The following is an 18,272-nucleotide window of genomic DNA, read 5'->3' as shown; positions in this document are numbered from 1 at the left end:
GCGGGCGTGTCGACTAGCCCAGAGCTGAGCCCAAAAATCCTCCAGGAACTCCTGTGAGAGTCCCTGTAGTCGCCAATGCCCCGCTGCCGCCGTTGGAGAGACCGTCCTCCTCGCCGTCAAAATATGTCGCCCCAGCCGAACAGTATATTGGAAAAAGGTGATCTCTGTGGCCTCAAGGGATGCATAAGGATCATGCCACTCGTACTCCCCGGGGTCCCACTGTAGCCGGGCCAAGGGGCGCGCTGCATATGCCCATATGCGCCAATCCGGGAGCACATCAGCAGGGTCGGGATCAATATGCCACTTCCGAGAAGCGGCGGCCACTACCCGAATCCTCTGCAAGGTGCACTCTGCAACCAAAGGCGACTCCACCTCCACTCTCTGGAGTCTGCCCTCATCCTGAATCTCATAGTAGAGGCAACTGCCATCCTCAGTGCAAGCTCTGACAGCAATCAGGATCTCCAACTGTGTAAAGGCTCCCATCCACCGTGGGGCCACCGGCTCGAGAGGCGTGAACCACTCCTCTGTGAGTGCCTCCTGAATATCATCCCTCATAATCAACCCCCCTCTGAAGTGACTCAGCCTCTCCAGCTTGATCTCCTCTGGTAGACTGCAGAAGGCCTGCCAGTCTCCAAAACTACGAGCTGGGCCTGCCGCTAAAGGCCCCCAGGCTAGCCGAGGCCGAGAACCCAGCATATGACCCTGCTCTGTGCGAACCGCTGGGCTCCAGATGAGCGGCTGTCTGGCCCGCTCCTCAACACAAGGAGGTGGTCGCTGAGAGAGCCCCGGTCTCAGCAGCTCCCAAGCTCTCTGGATACTCAAAGCAAATCTGTCCTCCCATCCTCTACTGAGGCCTGTCCTCCTCATATCTATAAAGATCCAGCGAATCTCTGGTGCCCAAGTGCCCCCTGCTGGGGGCGCCCGAGCCTGCAGCCGCTCTAAGAGGAGCTCTTTCCAAGGCTTAGCGCCTGGAAGCAACCCCCGAACGATAAGCTTCCCCAATAAAGCTCTACTCTGATCGACTGGATCTATAATGCCCAAACCTCCCTGAGCCAGCGGAAGTGTAATAACTGCCCATGCAACCTTTGCCCGAGCTGGCTGACCGTCCCGCCCAGACCACAGAAAGTTCCTGATCAGCCTCTATACCTGGCTGATGCAAGAGCTCGAGAAGATCCAGCAAGACGTAATGTACCACATGGTCGCTAACAGCACCTGATTTGCCACCACCACTCTCCCAGCCAAGGATAGTCGAGCTGTACTCCAATACAAAAGCTTCTTCCGACTGCTCAGAAGAAGCGGGGCAATCTGCTGCTCAGGTGACAAATCTAGGCCAATCTGGCATCCCAAATACCGCCCTGCTATGCCTGGAGGAATCCATCTAAAACCAAGGTCCGGGCTCCATGCCGGAGTGGGAGCACTACTGATCCAAAAGGCCACTGTCTTGCGCCAATTGATCAATGCTCCCGAAGTTGCACTAAAAACCTGGAGCGACTGCTCTGCCCGAAGAAGATTGGCCTCTTGGCCATGCAAAAATAAGCCCGTGTCGTCTGCAAACTCAGCATCAAGCAGGTCCTCCCCCCGGACTGGGAGCTGAAGTCCTCTCAAACCGACCTCCTCTGCTGTCAAATACATGCTCATAGCCTCCGCAAAGAAGAGAAAAAGAAAAGGGGCGAGGGGACACCCCTGACGGATTGATCTGGTTAGCTCAAAACTCGGCCCCCGTCCTCCTGCAATCAACACCTGGCTGCGAGCTGTGGAATACAGAGCCGCCACCCCTCTGATCCATCCTGGCTCAAAGCCCAGGCGAAGCATAGTGCCCTCTAAGAAACCCCAATCAACTCTATCGTATGCCTTCTCAAAATCGAGAAGCATCACGACCAAGTCCTCGCCAAGAAATCTAGCTCGGGCCGTCGCCTCCCAGAAAGTAAAGATGTTGTCAAGGATACTGCGCTCCTTGACAAATCCTGTCTGAGTAGCGTGAATCAACCAGGATCCTCAAACTCAAGGCCTTTGCTAAGACCTTGTAGACAGTATTGAGGATCGTAATAGGCCTCCAATGCCTAATATCATCTGATACTCCCTCCCCCTTGGGGATAAGATAGATCAAGCCCTCTGAAAAGCTCTGCGGCATCACCCCAGTGTCCAAAACATGCTGAAAGCCCCTGCGGAGGCTTGGCCCCAAAAGGTCCCAATAGCGCATAAAAAAGGCCGGCGTCAGTCCGTCTTCCCTTGGGCAACTATGTCGCGGCGGCAGGACCCTCAAGGCCTCGGCAAGCTCAATCTCTGATAGAGGCGCACCTAGAACTGTACGCATACGGTCTGTGACCCTCCTCTGCACATGGGCCCACACAGTCTGTCTGCAAACATCTCGATCCTCAGTGGCAGGTTCCGCTGAAAGCAGGTCTCTATAGAATGCAGTGGCAATGGCTCTGATCTCCCCGAGCTCAGTAGCTACCGATCCATCCGGTCTACTAAGCTGGCGGACTCCTGCTCGCGCATGACGGGGCCCAGTGATCTCAAAAAACTCTCTAGTCACTCTATCGCCAAGTTGCGTCCACTGAGAGGCCTGACGACGATAGTAAAACTCATGTCTCTGCTCCTCTATCTCTCGAACCTCCTGGCGTGCCTGGCTCAGCTGGGACGTCACCCACTCACATGCAGGCTGCTGCTCCTGAAGGCACTGTAGCGAAGCAAGGCTGCGTCTCAGCCGATGCTCCTGCTCGCGAATCTCTCCCAACCGTGTCAAAGCTGCAGCATGCAAAAAAGAGCTAAGATCGATGAGTCCCTGGGCACACTGGCCCGTTGCATCCTGGTCAGAGCACTGACTATCATGCCAGATCCTCTCAATGTCCTCAGTGAGACTGGGATCTGTAAGTACCCTCTCTGGGATCCTCAACTGCAAGCTGGGCTCCCGTGTCCTCTCCTCCAATGTCAAGATAACTGGCGCATGATCTGAAAATGAGGTGCCAGCGAGAATGCCGACGGAGCCCCCTCGCTCCCCTAACCAGTTGCCCACATAAAAGCGATCAATCTGTGATAGATTAGTCCCTCCCTGCCGCGGCGATCCGACCGGGAGAAACTAAGACTGTCCTGAGACCGGGAGAAAGCCCCATGCTGCCATGCATCAGTGATCCTCAGTGACATGCACAACCGGTCCCAAGCTGTAAGCTCTGTGCCGTGCACTGTAACATGACTGCCTCCCACCCTATCTGCCGGGTCCTCAAGCATGTTGAAGTCTCCCCCGACACACCAATGTGCGGCCTCTGGCAATGCATCCGTAACCTGGGTCCAGAACTCTGCTCTGGCACTAGCATGATTGGGCGCATAGACGTTGAGCACGCCCAATAGCTCATCATGCATCCTCAGAATGACATACTGTGCTCTACCAGGCACAATGATCCCTCGATCCACAATGGCCTGCCGCCATACATCTGCAATGACCATGCATACTCCTCCCTGTCCACCCAAAGGACCAAACCCTGTAGACCAAAAAGTGTCCCATCTACCAGGCATCACCGAGCCATATCTCCGGATCTTGCTCTCACCCAAGTGGTGCTCATGCAGCATCAAAATATCAATGCTGCCACCAACCAGGCATCTTTGAAGCTCCTGCCTCAAGCAACCACGATAGCGTATAAAATGTGCTCCGCCAAGGCCGTGTACATTCCATGAGATGATCCTCATGGATGCCCTGCTGAGGTGGATGCTGTCTCAGCCGTACGGCGGGCCTTCGCAAGCGGCTTGGATGGAGAGTAGTCCCCATCCGAGTGGCTGCGAATCTGCCCACCCAGTGTGCTGCAAGAATCCCGGATCAGGCGCCAGTGGTTGTGGCCCATGGCGACTGCCTCCCGCTCTGACAAAGCAACCTCGTGTATACACACATATCCAGGGTCGCGTGCTAAGTCTGCCACTATGCGAACGACCAAATGCCGAATTCCTGAGGTATCCACACTCCCGGGAATGAGCCAACTCCCAAAGTCGGCCTATCACTACCTCCAGATCGCTCATGTGATGAGAAAACTCAACTGCCCGAGTCTTCAAAGTGCTGAGAGCGAGCTCTAGAGTCCACTCCCGGTCGCAAGGGGGCCACATAGAGGGAACGAGAAGGCCACCGCTGAGTCTAGTGCCTCCTCCCCGCGGGCCGGAGGTATCACTACATGAACTCGGATGGGTGCTGGCTCATGGGAGCCCTCTGCTCCAAAAAGCCGTGTGAAGGTATAATCAAAAGCCTCCGAGCGCTGTCTAATGCCAAGGCGACTCAGCCGGCTACGGATAGATGAAATCCGTGAAGCCCTAATCGGCATAGGTCTCCTCTGTGATGCTCGAGCGAGGTCAGTGCTCAGCGCTCTGCGGACTGCAGGTGAACGCCAGGGAACTGCCAGGGCCTCCCGGGAAGGTGAGGCGGGCGGAGGGGGAGGAGGGGGAGGCGAGGGGGGTGGAGAGGGAGCCGCTGCCGAAACCGGAGCGGAGGCGGGAGGAGGCGATGGTGGAAGCGAGGCGGTGGGGGGGGGACGGGGGTGGGGGGGGTGAAGGAGGGGGTGCTGGCATCTCCTGGTCCTCAGTCGTCGCCGTGGGGGTCTCCTCCTGGAGGGGAGAAAAGCTGTTCCTCACGGGAACCCAGTGAGGCTGAGGCTGTGGCTGCTGCTGCAGCGGTCTCCGGACGTGCTGCTGTGGCTGTCTCCCTCGGCGGCGTCCCTGTCCAGGCTGCCACTCCGAGGCCTCTGTGGCCTGAGCAGGTGTCCCGGAGGCAGCCTGCCGAGCCGAATCTGTGGGCGGGCCATCAGTAGCCTGCTGTGGTGAGGGTCGGGGTCTCCTGCGAGGGCAGGCCTTGGCCAGATGGCCGACCTGTCTGCAAATGAAGCACTGATTCGGGAGCCCCGAGAACTCCACTCTCTGATCTATCCATCCCCCCCCTATCCTAGGTAGCTGAATGACCTTAGGAAGGGAGGAGATGTCAGACACCAACACTCTGACCGAAGGTAGCCCAGCTGCTCTGGCCACCACTGAAGCAGCTGAGGGGCCAGTCTCTAGTACCGAGCCCACCAATGCTCCGAGCCTGGGGAGGAGCGGAAGATACTCCCGGCGGAGTCCAGGGAAGCAAACTGTAACATGAAAAAGGCGCTCTTCCTGTTCCGCCGCTGTTGGGTCAAATCCATGCTGCCAAGGTTTGAAGAAAGCCCGAGCACCCCTGATGTCAAGGGGACTCATGGCAAGGACCTTGGCAACACTCTGGGTGGCCTCGAACTCGATCTGGTAATGTCCACGGCCCAATAGCTGTACATCCAGGATCTTGCCCACATCTGCAAGAAGGCGGGCCTGAAGAAGATCCCGGATCTCCCCTCTGCTGGGGCGAGTGCCGACTATACGGCAGTTGGTGGAATGCGCCTGGAGGCGTTGCACCTCTGCGGCGAGGCTCGCTTCCTCTTCTGGCGAAAGAGAAAGCATGATGGGGGTATCCTCAGGGGCGGTCGAGGGGGCTGCAGAAGAGTCCCTCTGAGGTGGGGCGGGAGGAGCCTCCATCAGAGTCTGAAGCTGTGGCGAAGGCGGAGCGAATGCGATACCTGCAAGAAACGAGCTGCACGTGAAGGGCGGAGAGGGAAGGCGGGAGGATTTTTTTAATTTTTTTTTAAAAAAAGGAAAGAAAAAAAAAGGAAAAAAAAGGAAAAAAAAAAAGAGCGGGGGGGGGGGGGATAAGGCGACGAAGAAACAGGGGGGGGGGCGGGAGCAACACGAAAGGAGAGGCGGTGTGGGGGAGAGAGGGCTGGCGGAGGGGGGGGGACGGGGCGCTGACGAGGGGAGAGGGCGTGAAGGCGAACTGAAGGGGGGGGAGCGTAGGCGCAATGAAGTGGGGGGGAGCGAAGGCGAACTGAAGGGGAGCGTAGGCGAAATGAAGTGGGGGGGAGGGGGGCGCTTCAGCGCGAGAGAGGGAAAGAAAGCGAGGAGAAGGGGGGGGGGCGCGATGGCGAGAAGAGGGGGGGGGGGGCGCAAATGCGCTGGTAGGCGGGAGACAGGGCACGAGTAAGGGGAGGCGAGGGGCGAGCAGGGGGGTGACGGCGGGAGCTTCAGCGAGCCGATTTCGAGTTCCCCTTCAAAGTGGCTTTTGTCTCTATCAACAAGATAAGTTGTTTGAACTGGAGATGGGGAAGAAGAGCCTTGATAACTATTCACACGAGTTTAAAGACTTAGTGAATCGCTGCAAGGCTCTTGAGGAGCCACGTGCTGGTGTGTGTGCTTTATTTGTTCGGCCTTCCACCCTTCGCCAATGCCTCATTGGTTAGCGGCTCCGATCTCTTCTTGCGTTAGGGTTGGGATTGTGTTGTGAGTGACTATCCTGTGATACCCTGGCTGCATTCTCCCCCATCTGATGGTCATATAGCGGGATGTGACCATAGTCCTGATCAGACCAGTACTCACCATGTGCCGTCCAAGAGGCTACACAGCAGGCATTCCGAGAGAGAGCACAATGATCCTCTATGACCTGCCATAGGGTAACTTACAGCATGATTCAGCAGCACAAAACCTAACCCAATCAGGGCCTGCAAGAAACACACTTCTCCGGACTAGAAACTCCCTCCAACCTGAGCAAACACAGAAAAGCACCATCATAGATGCATTTTCCCTTGGCTTCTTCATGGACATGCAGCAGTACAGAGACCACTCCAAGTATATCCAACCAAGCCGTCTTTCCGGCTCACATTGGACTCTGCCTTGTCTTCCACCCTAAGTGTCCCATACCATTGGGTCTTGGAAGACAAGAAAGTAGCCCACATATTAGAGCTTGGAAGATCCAGGCGATGGATTTTCACCTCCTCCTCCTTTCAGAGCGTTCTTGACTTAATAGTGACAGGTCTTGCTTTGATACCAATGTAAGACCTCTGACTAGCAAGTACCCGTGATTAAATAAAACGCGGAAACATATAGACATTGACATCTAGCTCACTGCCCAACCATAGAGCCATCCAGGCTCACCCTCGAGCATAGAGGTTAGTAGCATCTGAGACATGGCTCGACGTGCAAAGCGTGGCGTCCCGTACCACCAAGACACACCCTCCGGTGTATGCATGGTCATGGGCCTTGAGTCGAGGTATGAGGAGCTCTCTCCCAAACTGATCCCAATAGGCACTTATATAGGCCTCCTATAAACTGGGAGATAAATACCACTAACCTCCCCATAAGATGCCTGACCCACAATCCTTGGTTAACACTACATGTACTGTGAACCCTGCTAGGGACTAGTGACGTAACAACGATCGTTTCTAAATTATGGTATCTTAGAAACCTTGCATTTTTATCACACACACACACACACACACACACACACACACACACAGTTACGTACATACACACACACACACAGTTACGTATTGTACATATTATGTTTGTGTGTGTATGTATGGTTGTATGCATGCATGCATGCATGTATGTATGCATGGTTGTATGTATGCATGTAAGTGTGTGTGTGTGTGTGTGTACATTTGTTTGTATAGGGCCTAGGTGTACAATACCCTCCCTTTTTTGATCAAAACTTTCCAAACGTGGACTGTCTGCACGTTTCTGAAGGTTCTGACAACCCTTCTGGTGTGCTGTGTCTCCTCTTGTTCTTTTGTGTGTGTACTGGTGCGCATGCTGTGTGCCACTAACTGCTTTGTGTTGCATATTTGTTTCTTGAGCTTGACACAAGGGAGCCATTACGGGGTGGCAGTTTGGAGTCTTCAGTCCTGCCCATCAAATGGCGTGTTTGATTTGGATGGGTGGGAGTTCTTCCCTGTGTTCGTATGGGAATACCGAGTCATATTGAGATCTCTTATTGGCAAGTTCAGCAGCTGGACACTAAACCACTCCTTTCTTCCAATGTTGGGCCATTCTGGTCTAGTCAGCCATAAGTTTCTCTATGTAATCTGGGTCTGATTTGTTTGGTTTTGTATGGGCTCATCTGGTGTGGGACCTCTCGGTATTGGATTTTCCTAGTCTGGGACTTATTCTTCTGGCCATCCATAGTCTAGGTCCCACTCTTAATAGGTTGCACCATCTATGGTTTGGAGCTCGTCCCAAAGCCTGGGGTCTCCTCTAGACTAAGATCTTCATGGTTTTCCCTTCAACTGCTGGCTTCTTGGCCCTGTCCTTGCCTATATCCCAGATTTCTGGGTTGGTCCCAGTATTCTCACTCTCCTGTTCCTGTTCATTCTCCTGTTAATTTACCTTTGGTAATCAGTATAATCAATCTAGAAGGGTGCCTATAATGGGGTTTATTCTCAATTCGTGTGTGAAGAACTGACTCCTCCTGAATGTAGCTTTTTGGTCTATGTTTTGGGGTTTCTTTACGTTTTTGTTATAAATAAACTGTCTAGCAAAATTCTGTGCCAAGAAAAAGCAATATCAATGTATGCTTGATGTTTCAAAGGGTGACATGTCAATCTGACATATTTTCAAATGGTTCCGCTCTCATATGCGTATGTTTAGTGAGGAGCGTGGGCTTTAATTTCATATTTTGATAATCAGGGTTTCCACCTGCTAACTTCTGTTTTATTGGTTGCAGAGGGTTCTTTACATTGACATTGATATTCACCATGGTGATGGGGTTGAGGAGGCATTTTACACAACTGATCGAGTCATGACAGTGTCCTTTCACAAGTTTGGTGATTATTTTCCTGGCACTGGTGATGTGAGAGACTTAGGCTATGGGAAAGGAAAATATTATTCTCTAAATGTACCGCTGAATGATGGCATAGACGATGATAGCTACCACTCACTCTTTAAGCCTATCATATCCAAGGTGATGGAGGTGTATCAGCCAGGGGCGGTTGTTTTGCAATGTGGGGCAGATTCTCTTTCAGGGGATAGACTTGGATGCTTTAACTTATCGGTGAAGGGACATGCCGAATGTGTTAAATTCGTGCGCTCTTTTAATGTGCCTCTGTTATTGTTGGGAGGTGGTGGTTACACAATTCGCAACGTTGCAAGATGTTGGTGCTATGAGGTGAGCCTCTTTGTCTCTTTTCTGTGTTACACATATGCTTTTTAAGTGGGGGACGAGGTGCTGTTTGGCTTTCCTTTTCAAATACTGCCAGTAAAAAAATTACCATCTCTTGCAATAAGCTGTGCACCTCGTTATGCTGCTGTTTTCAATGCACTCATTGTCCAGTTTATGTTTCTGTTCTATAGTCTCTGAACAAAATAAAGCTACAGGGTCTGAGGTGCCAAAAACACTTGGTCGATAACTTGTGGAAGCCCTTGGACCTGTACGAAGGAGAATGGTGCATTAACTTGCGAGAAAGAAAAGAAAGAAAGAAAGTTCTTTTAATGTCTACAAAAGACCGAAGGGTCTATGAGACCAAAAGTGTTACAATGTGTCCATGAAGTGACAAAATCATGGAAAAACGTGATTAAAAAAACCCAACTAGAGCCTGTAAGTGTCACTGGTACAATGCTATGATGGCATGATGGAAGGGGATCAAAGTGGGTCCTCAACATCTATAACTGTATAGAGGCTCTCCACATCCACTGCCTGTGGAGGGGCTTTCTTGCATCTCTGGAGGATCTCTCGGATCTGAAGCTGTTGGGTGGAGCATCTCCTCAGATCAGTGGGTCTCGGGCGTCCTGCTTGCTGCACCTGAATCGCCGTGCCTAGGCAAATGCCGGGAGGCAGGGCTGCATCTGTGGCACGTGCTGTCAGTGTGCCCTGCCTGGTCCACTGAGTAGGGGCATCTGGGTTAGGGCTATCTTATGGTTGTCAGCGAGGGTCTTTACCCTGGTTTGGATGAAAGAAATTCGTGATGGTGGGCTGTGAGGTATCAGGTCTGCCTCTGTGCCTTTCTGCGGTGGCGTAGTGCAATCCGAGGCGCTGGGAAATCAATGATCCAAGATGATCTGAGACTGTCCCAAATCCCTCTGTAAAGAGGCAATGAAGCCTCGCTTTTATCTCATAGTACACTGGGCATTTGAATAGTGCTCCTCTGTCTCGGCCTTCAGTGAACAGGGTCGGCAGATCCTGTTCTCTCTGCTAGTGCCCTCTGGTCACCCATTCTCCACTCTCAAATGATGTGATGAGACTCTGATCTAGCCAATCTCAATCCTCGTTGCATGTGACATGTGTCTATACAGGTAGCCGAATGACGCCATCGTCTGTAAGTTCCATAAAGTGGTCCAGGTAAAATTGCATTTTCGTAGGAAGGTGCAGTGGATCCAGCCATGTGACATGGGTCTCCAGTCTGAAGAGGTCAATTCGGATAAGTCGGTTAATGTCTTGGTGGGTGAGAGATAATAGTGGTGCATCCAAACTATAGTGCAATGGAGGCAGGTGATCCATATGAAGCCCATGTGTGTGTGGGGGGAGAGAGAGAGTGGCACACATTACACCCACTGAAGGGCCCCCTCCTCAAAAGTTTGATTGCTGCGGATATAATGAGTCCAAACAGGGATGAATCTGCCCAAATAAAGGACTGACCTGAACTGCAGTTACCTCAACAGGGAGGCTTACACATGTGCATGCACGGCTGCAGACTTCTAAACTGAACATGGTCGAGCTGTATTGACTTCTGAGGGCTGCATTTTTCTCATTATACGCTGCGAATCGGCTGCCATAGAATACACACCTCAGACTTGATTACCTCTTGCTTTGCGTTTTCCTCCTTTGGGCTGCCGTGAGGGTTGCCAGATGTTGGGCAAAGTGTTGACTGAAGATGGGAAAAGGGGGCTCAAACACCCTAGTCGAGCTGGCCAACTGGTGCACGAGGACTTGTAGGCCTGGCTGATCCATGGTCGTGGGCCTTTAAACCCTTTTTGGCTGACCACTTGGGGCACAAGGGGTCTTGATGTCCTTGGCCTGTGGATTTGGTCCATCCAAACTTGCCCATATTTCCATACATAGCCTTTAGAAATGGTGTATGCTTCGCGTATTTTTCCCGTTGTTGCTAGTACCTTGCATCAGGGTTCACATGTAACGATGACTCATGCTAGACACCTAGATACGGACTTGAATTGCCCAGAACACCCGACATGTGCATTTAATAAGTGTTCGGGTAACTCGTACATCATTTCATTTGCTAGTGTTTACAAACGGTGCCGGATGGGCACGACAAGATGGTGGGGGACACGCACGGCGCAACTGATCACCCTTGGTGATATACCAAGTACTTCTTGGACAAAGGCTCATAATGAAAATGCTTGGTGTCCGGCCTCAGGGGTGAATTTGTCCTATACAGTTGTCCACATAGCATGCAAGTTAGGATGCACGTATTATGAGTACATAGTTAATTTCAATATACCATATATTTTTACCATTCAAACCAGCAAAAGTTGAGATGCACCTTTTTTTTCCAGAGAAAAGATCCTACTATTAGTTGCGATCAAACAGCCATAGGCTACATGTACAAGCTGAGAACCCCAAATGAGGTGGAGAAAACTTGGGGGAGGGTAGTCCCTCCATGATTGGCTGCTCTTGGAGGGAACTACCTTGAGTACCATCATAGTTGTTTCTCATACCGGTACGAAGCTATTTGTATGGTACGGTTTGTACAGCACGATTCCGTATGGTACGAATTGACCGTTGGCAGTTTTTGACCCTTTCAAATGGAAAATGTCTAAGTTTGTAAGTGTAAAAAAAACCGTATTTTATCGTACTGTATCCCAAAATTTCATATCATACCAAAAATTCTCGTACGGTACCATATTGTACGGTATTGTGTTTTGTCCAAGAATGTGAAGTAGTAGGGTCAAGCTGATTGTCGTATGCCTAATGTAACCTTTTTGAGAAAAGGGTTGACGTCAATTGGGGCAGCCATATGTTGAGTAAACTGGCGTGTTCCCCTCTTCAACGTTCGTTCTCTTGGAGTTGATGGCACTCCATTTGTTGCCATCTATCCGCATCATCTTGATGGATGCAGTTGTTGCTTCTTGTTGCCGCTTGGATTTTTCAGCGTGAAACTTAAGACGTAAAGTCTTCATGGTCTTCTTGTGCTCTCGATGTAGTTGTTCGAAAACAATTAGAAGTTTGGAGATGTTGAGAACCATGGTGGATTAAATATAATAATTAGGTCCATCATAAAGGCGTAATGAAGAACTAAGCAAGTGGATTAGTAATAATCACATGATTAGTAAATAAACAGCACTATGACAACATGAAAAAGGAGAATGAGTGTATATACTTTCATTAGATGTGTGCCTTTATGTAGGGTGGAGTACAAGGTTAGGACTAAGATTAAGTGCTACTTCTATAGATTTGAGCACCACCAAGATCCTCTCATTTGCCTAGATTTGGGTGCAAGGAAGATATTCCTCCACTTGCAATAGGCGTCTTTCTTCTTGTGTTCTTGAAACAACCCATTCACAACTCTTACTTGATCTATCAATCGAAGGCATTCCTTCAAACTTGGATAAGCTTTGTCCATGCTGCTGAAGAATGCACTCTACTTGTAACAAAGCCTTGTTTTTTGCCAAGCTTGACAGACATTAATAATTTGCATATCACAGATGCATACCTAGCCACTTTTCCAAATAAAGTTTGCTTTGTAAGTAACGTCATCATATCCTAATGCTTCTCGTAAAATACACGGGTAGTAAGATCCAGTCGATCTTGGGAACTTTTTTTGCCCCAGCAATAAGACATCAGATATTTCATGCCATTTTGGGTTGCATGTGAAAGTAATAAACAAGTCTAGCTTACCCTTTTTCTTTACAATTGCCATGGCATCTTGGTAGAGCTGATACATAAAGCAAGGCTCTCCTGTAAAAGAAGATGGCAACACAACTCTTTGTCCTACTGCACTCCTTGATACACTTTGTGCACCATCAGCTACATTAACCATATTAGATAGTCCTTGGTAGGCTTCATCACGTAAATTTTCTTGATTATTTTTAATCCATACTAATCTTGACTCCTCGATAGTACTATAAGCATCAACAATGTATAGTCTCCTCCCACGCAAAAGGCATGCAATGGTATCATTATTCATATCTAATTTGTAATCAATATGCATAATATTGCCTTTGAGTGACACATTTATGAGTCCTAGTTGTTGCATGCATGTGTACATTAGCATGTGGAATAGGTACATGCCACCCATTCATGAGTGGCATATATGACCGATGCAAGCTATTTTATTTTTTCACCACTCCATTACGAGAACATATTTGAATATCTCAAAACCCAAGATCAAAATCATCTCCATGCCCTGCGCATAATAGCAACAACCTCAATAGCAGTTGGCACCAAATACTACCTTGAAGTACAAAGTGTCGCATATTACCATCCGTAACTCTACATGTGGATTACTTTGCAGAAATTCCCCCACAGATTGAGACACATTGGCATATGGATTACATTCATGCATCATTTCTTGCAACCTTCCCAACACATAGGCATCCAATCCAGGCATACCATCTAAACGATTCTATAACTCATGTTCTGTGTCATACACATATAGTTGTCCATGTCTTCGGAGCTTGATGCCATGTTGGATGGGCGAGTGGTTTTTCCCGATCTCAGCTTTACCATCCACAGGATGCTCTCACCCTTGGTTGCCGGGTTGAATTACGACCCAAGCAATGTAGTATACGCCAAGCTAGGATTGTGTGAAACAACGAGGCCTTCTTTATACCGGAGTATAGTGAGTCTTTAGCAGTCCTTTAAACAGCATACATGAATTGAAGAGTAGTCGAGAGGACCCGAGATTGGGTCCCAATTACCCACTGAAGCCCCCCCCCCCCCCCCCCTCCCTCTGCCCCCCTGCAAGCAGGAGTATTTGCTTTATTTCTTATGGAGAACTGAATACAAGCTGAACTGTGTCCACAAGATTGAGCGTACAAACTGAGTGATTGACTGCCAAACGCAAGGACAAAGTGACCAAACGTTGGGTAGAACTGTGCATAAGCTATAGGTGACTGTGAAGCTATCTTCGGAGAGAACACACCGGCCCGAGAACGAGGGATCGTGCTTTGAGAACTTTGGGAAGAGGCTGAGCTTCGGATACCTTGGGCTTGAGAGCACAAAGGCGCCTATAAAGGCTGCCGATTGGGCTGATGGTGAGGTTCACACCATAGTAAGGCTTTCCCTCAATGGGTTGCCTTGGGGCTGGCCCCTACTATATGGATGCAAATTAATATGCTTCTGATGCATTCTACACCTAAGGCTGACATCTACATGTACCTACACGAGGACTACTTGTTGAATTCTCCAAAGTGGGTTAAGAGGACTGACCTGACAGACCTCTATGGTTGGAAGACTAACCTACATAGCTCGTGCCTGACATGTTCTGGTGGAGCTCACAATGGGGTCACGACATACGACAAAATCTCCTATCAAGGTACTACTTTTGTACATGTTTCTTGCCGTGTTGATGAGCCAGTGTGTCATTGTATACCACAGTGCATAGGTGCACGTGACAAGCACCTTCACCTTCTTTGCCTTGTGGGACCTGTTGGGTAGGAGGGCAGCTAGCGTGCACACACACACACACATACACACACACACACACACCACAAGCTCAAGCACATAGAAACGTGAGTGTGCTGGAAAAGATGTACTCAATAGTGAATGAAATTAAAGTACAAATGAGTACTAAAAAGCCTAGGGTTAAGTGCCCAACACACAAGAGTGTGTTCACACGGGGAAAAAACCTTTCTAGCCACAGGGAAAAAGTGCCCGCCGTGAGTAAGCTGAGCTCACACTTGAACTAGCCTGGAGTGGCCACCAACAAACCCCCTTCAAGTGAACGGTGTGAACGGGTAGTAGGAGATAAAGTTGTGAATGCTGCCGTGCACTATGCTCCACAGTAAGAGTGATCAAGAGAGATCACGATGGCAAAGATGAACTCCAGTGCCAATGGGAAAAGCAAGCACTATATGACGGGGAAAATGAGAAACCCCAATGTCATAGTGCTAATGGCAGAGCACAGTAGTACATAAACGCATCACCTGAAATAAATGTCAAAGATCATGTGGACATCAATTGCATGAAATCAAGAGGCATCGCATAATACTCCCCTGAAGGCAAGCATCCAAATGTCAAACTGAACTGCATGTAATCCACATCAATGAGAACAAGAGAGTAAAGCATAGCTTTGTAACTGCACCAGTGATAAGCATAAGAAGATGTAGCAGATACACGCATGTGTAAAGGCAACAGGATCCATAAGTCATGCCTGTGAGACATGCAATGTAAGGTGCAAGAGAGAAACTCATCAATGGAGGGTCTGATGAGGAAAAATCAGCAATGGTAGGGTTGATAAAAGTAAAAATTCAGCAATGGGGAAAGCTGAAAATCGGGAGAAAAAGTGGGGGCTTGGGGCGGGCATCAACCAATGCTATGAGAGGATGGGTAAACTCTCAACGATGCCACGATCAGTGGCATGTATGACAAGTGTGAAGATGCTTAATCCCACAATGAATAATATACATGTGACATGTCAAAACCATGAGGGTAAGCCAACACTGGCCAAGTGTGTAGAAGGCACTTCTAGTAAACATCACATGTGAGAAAGTGACAATGTCAACACTGTAGAAACAATCCCGCTGCAAGGGAAAACAACATAAAAGGCATCTCCATTAGACATTACATAAGAGAAAGCGTCTAGCATAGACAAGCATAAGAGTCAACAAGTACAAGTGACCATGAGGCATCACCAACTGCATGTGGGCAAGTAAAATCCCCCCCTGAAATGCATCTGCTAGACAATGCATACCAAGAAGTACTAACTATAGAGCATAGTCATCAAAAGCAATGGCATCAGAAGACATCTCTACAGGTGATGAAGATGTAATGGTCAAGGTTGATACATGTGTAGCCAAATTGGCCTGATCTGCACCTGTGGAAGAAGATATCAGCTGCTTCTTTTTTCACTCTTAATACGCTTCCTGCATTCCTCTATGGTGTGTCCTGTTTTCCTGCAATATTTACACCGCTTTTTCTTTTCAGGCTTGTCCTCTATCTTGCGAGGATCCGATGGGCTAGGTTTAGGCCCGGATCGGTTCCCACGAAAGGGAGGAGCCATTGCTGACTCAACAGACATCATGTTGTTCCTGTTGGAATGTGATTTCTCTTCACTGAGCTAGAGAGTCACAAGGTTGTCAAAAGCGATCGCACTAGGTGCATTGCCAGCCAACAACCGCAAAGTGGTGCCAAATGTCTGATAAGAGTCGGGCAAATTACGCAGAACTGTCTGAACAAGATAGCCATCTGTCAAGACCTCATCAATGTCAATGAGATGCTCTCAAAGGTCTTTCACATGTGTAAGGTACTAATTGATAGTCACCTTCAAGCGTGCGGTGAGTCTCAAGCTTGTCACGAAGGTAAGCTACACGAGCCTCATTGCGACCTGAATACAACGCCGCCAAGGTATCCCAAGCACCCTTTGCGGTGGTGCAGGAACAAATGTGCGGAATGATGTGCCTGCGGCACGAGAGAGCAATCAACGCATGGGCCTGAGCATCCCTAACATCCCAAGTACGCTGCTGTTGGGTAGGAGGCGAACGAGGAGGTGGACATGCAGGAGGGTGAGCAGGAATCTCTTCACCTTCTGCTGGAGCAGGTGCGAGAGGATGCTCCTCAGTGCCATCCACATATAGCCATACATTCTTGGCAACCAATACATGACGCATCATATAAGACCACATAGGGTAGTTATCCCCATTGAGCTTGTCCCCTTGAGACAGGTCGTTGGCTACCCAAGGAGACTTCGATTCGCTAGGACAACACCTCATCCCGATCCACAAGGATAGGTTCCACATGGTGAGACAGCATGCCAAAGAGGTCATTGTTACTGTTGGCCATGACAACACAACAAATCTGTCCAGGTCACCACAAGAGTAGGCAATGCCCAACAAAACTGTAAGAATGGGGGATATAAATAGTAGGATAATCAATGGACTGAAAGGGAACTCCTTCACCATAAAAAATACATATGCATGTCCCAAATCTGCAAGTGTACTGCACGATAATGCAAATTTGTCGAAGTGTCCACAATGGCATACATATACTGCGGCAAACTACAAATGTATATGTGTGCTGTGAAAAACACAATGAGCTGCAAGTGCTCAAATCCCGGCAAAATCAAAGGTAAATAGGTTAAATGTTGCAAAAATGGACTCAATGTAGAAAAGCCCCAATTTTTAGGCAGCCAGTTAGACCAAATCTGAACCGGCACCTGTAAATCTGCACTTGTAAATCTGCTAAAGCAATTGTCACCTGTACCAAATGCTTTAATGTCCAAAAGCCAAGTAAATGTGCTTGTAACACCCAAAATGCCTGCAAATGTCTCTTATAGACCTACAAACAGTGCTAATTTTTGCAAAATCTCCGAATTTCTAGTGCAATTACGCACCAAATCTGTTGAAATCAATGCCAATGTGTGCCAATGTTGCAATTGCAGGCTCAATGGTGAAAAGTCCCAAAATTAATGCAACTAATTTGCTAATTTTTTTAGCACTTTCAAGTCAAAATCTGCAAATCCGACAAACTTGAAATATGTAAGGCTGAAATTTTCAAAAGATGTCAAATGCCCCAAATTTTGCAGATCTGTACTCAGTTGGGCGGCATAGAGCAGATGACAGGGTAGTATGGCAAGCGGTGCTGTGCAGATTCCGAGGAGATGCAGAAGGCGGTAGCTTCGAAGGTATAGTTGGGGCGCTCGACGGGCGGTGGCAACAGAAGGTACAGTCGGCGCTTCAAAGGGGTGCTTGATGGGTGGCGGCAGCGGAAGGTACAGTCGGCGGTGGCAGCTTCGAAGTAGCGATTTTTAAAAGGTTTTTAAAACCTTACGAAAAGCCTTATTAAACTCGACTTGCGAATGGGAAACAGGTGGCGTACACCAGCTGTTCAAGGCTTTGTAGTAAGGCTTTTAAACTCGACTTGCGAATGGGAAACAAGCTGCGCACAGCGGCTGTTCAAGGCTTTGTAGTAAGGCTTTTAAACCCAACTTGCGAACGGGAAACGTGCGACACACACCAGCTGTTCGTCGGCGGCGCACAGGAGCTGGTCGGGCATAGGTACAGCATGTCGCTTCAAGGAGGGTGCACAATAGTTCGTGCAGAGGAGTGTTTAGTACTCAGTGCAGCAGGCAGCAAGAACCCTAACCCTAACCAGGTTCTGATACCGATGTTGGTAGGAGGGCAGCTAGCTTGCACACACACACACACACACACACACACACACACACACACACACACAAGCTCAAGCACAGAGAAACATGAGAGTGCTGGAAAAGATGTACTCAATAATGAATGAAATGAAAGTACAAATGAGCATTAAAAAGCCTAGGGTTAAGTGCCCAACACACAAG

General features: G+C 49.2%; 1 protein-coding gene across 3 annotated transcripts in view; it reads left to right on the top strand.

Annotated features, from left to right (window-relative positions):
* The window catches only part of LOC147618582 (histone deacetylase 19-like), an 87,183-nt gene that overhangs the window by 25,338 nt on the left and 43,573 nt on the right, over positions 1 to 18,272 (top strand). For all 3 annotated transcript variants that reach the window (XM_086773607.1, XM_086773609.1, XM_086773608.1), the window contains exon 2: positions 8,537 to 8,977. In XM_086773607.1, the coding sequence (XP_086629733.1) occupies positions 8,537 to 8,977 (441 nt within the window). The remainder of the gene's footprint in view (positions 1 to 8,536; positions 8,978 to 18,272) is intronic.

The sequence above is a fragment of the Cibotium barometz genome, chromosome 34 (genome assembly GCF_041138505.1).
Source record: "Cibotium barometz isolate CiBa-2024 chromosome 34, ASM4113850v1, whole genome shotgun sequence".
Classification (NCBI taxonomy): domain Eukaryota; kingdom Viridiplantae; phylum Streptophyta; class Polypodiopsida; order Cyatheales; family Cibotiaceae; genus Cibotium; species Cibotium barometz.
Note: the sequence above shows the minus strand (reverse complement) of the source record. Positions and strands in the feature narration are given on the sequence as shown.